Genomic DNA, 1553 nt, shown 5'->3' with positions numbered 1-1553 from the left:
TCCCTCCGTCCCTTTACCCCGGGCAATGTCCTGTCCTTCTCGCGGGTGTGAACTTGTTACCCACACCCCGCCTTCCCCTCTTTTTTCCTGCTTGAGACAGGGCCTTTATGTAGTCCGGGCTGGCTTTGAACTGTGGCGACCCTCCTGCTTCAGCCTCCCAAGCGCTGGGTCACTGGCGTGCACCACCGCCCTCTGCCCTCCCTAAACTTTCTGATGAACCGAGGAGTTTTGCCCCCAAGCTGGGAAGGGAGCATCCGGTCCTGTGCCTGGCATTTGGTCCCTGGGTGGGGTCCGCGGCGTGGCGAGGTCTCCCTGTCCCAGATTGCCTGTGCCTGTGCGGGCGGGGGCCGGCGCCGCCTCACACTCCGTCTCCCCGCAGTGGTGACCCTGTACCCCTACACCCGCCGGAAGGACAGTGAGCTCTCCTTCGCGGAGGGCACCGTCATCTGTGTCACGCGCCGCCTCTCGGACGGCTGGTGCGAGGGCGTCAGCGCAGAGGGCGCTGGGCTCTTCCCAGGGAACTACGTGGAGCCCAGCTGCTGACTGGGGGCTGAGGCAGGAGGGTCTCTGTCTGATCCCCTCCACTTTATTGTGGTGGGAGAGTAGGAGCCCCCAGGCCTGCGCAGAAAGGACAGAGCTGAAGCCCACGGAGCTGTGATTCCCATCCACGGAGGTCCTCACCTCGCAGGGCGCTGTACCCACCCTCATTGAGAACTCTGAATAAATCTCACGACCAGCCCACGACTCCCTGCAGGGCTGAGGGTGGTGTGGGGGGACTGCATAGATCCAAGGGCCCCACTGCTGACTGCTCCGGGCCGCTGGCACTGGTGTCCTCCCACCTCCTTCTCGGGCCCCTGGGGGCCCAGCAGCCCCTCTGCCCTCATCCACAAAGCGCAAGAGATCCATCACCGTCCCTGTCACCACCTTTATAGCTCAGACACAGCGGGTGGCGTGGGATCCCTGGCTCTGCTTGGAAACTGCATGGCTTCTGTTCCACGAGGGACGAGGGGGCGGCTTTGGTGAAGTCCAGGTGTCCTGCTGCATAGACTACGACACTGGCACGGTGGCGAGGTCCCCGGCAGTCCCTCGCGCTACCTCGTGTCACCACCAGGAGGTGACGGTGTCCACTATTTTCTCCGGTGGGTGCTGGGGTGGGCGGGGGAAGGCAAGAAGGCATAGCAAGCACATTGGCTGAAACAGGATTGAGGGGGTCTCGAGGTCCTCCTAAGAGGAGAGGTTTTGCGGCCCAAGGCACTGCCACTCAGGCTGGCCTTGAGCTCGCACAGATCCTCCTGCCTCAGCCTCCCGAGTGCCAGGTTGATGGGGCGAATGCCACTACGCCCGGCAGTTAAAGCTAGGAGAGGCGGGCGATGCCCTTTCTCAGCCCTTCGTCCCAGTCCGTGAGGCAGGGTGTTTTGGAAACGCCTTCCGGGGCCATGGGACGAGGGTGGGCGTCCGGGCTGGGTTAACTGCATAGACAGAGCCGGCTCTGGACAGGCTCCCTGCCCAGAGCGGGAAAGGGGCCCAAAGGGGGCTCGGGGCTCGGGCGCGCC

At 64.0% G+C, this 1553-nt stretch overlaps 1 protein-coding gene across 1 annotated transcript in view; it reads left to right on the top strand.

Annotated features, from left to right (window-relative positions):
- Positions 1–738, top strand: part of Abi3 (ABI family member 3) — a 3563-nt gene extending 2825 nt beyond the window's left edge. The window contains exon 5 of the mRNA XM_010620319.2: positions 133–738. Within this exon, the coding sequence (XP_010618621.1) occupies positions 133–543 (411 nt within the window). The 3' untranslated portion in view covers positions 544–738. The remainder of the gene's footprint in view (positions 1–132) is intronic.
- Positions 739–1553: the final 815 nt, after the last annotated feature.

The sequence above is a fragment of the Fukomys damarensis genome, unplaced genomic scaffold, assembly GCF_012274545.1.
Source record: "Fukomys damarensis isolate Sample0158 unplaced genomic scaffold, DMR_v1.0_HiC HiC_scaffold_13, whole genome shotgun sequence".
Lineage (NCBI taxonomy): Eukaryota > Metazoa > Chordata > Mammalia > Rodentia > Bathyergidae > Fukomys > Fukomys damarensis.
The sequence above is the reverse complement of the archived record's forward strand: the minus strand, read 5'-3'. Positions and strand labels throughout refer to the sequence as shown.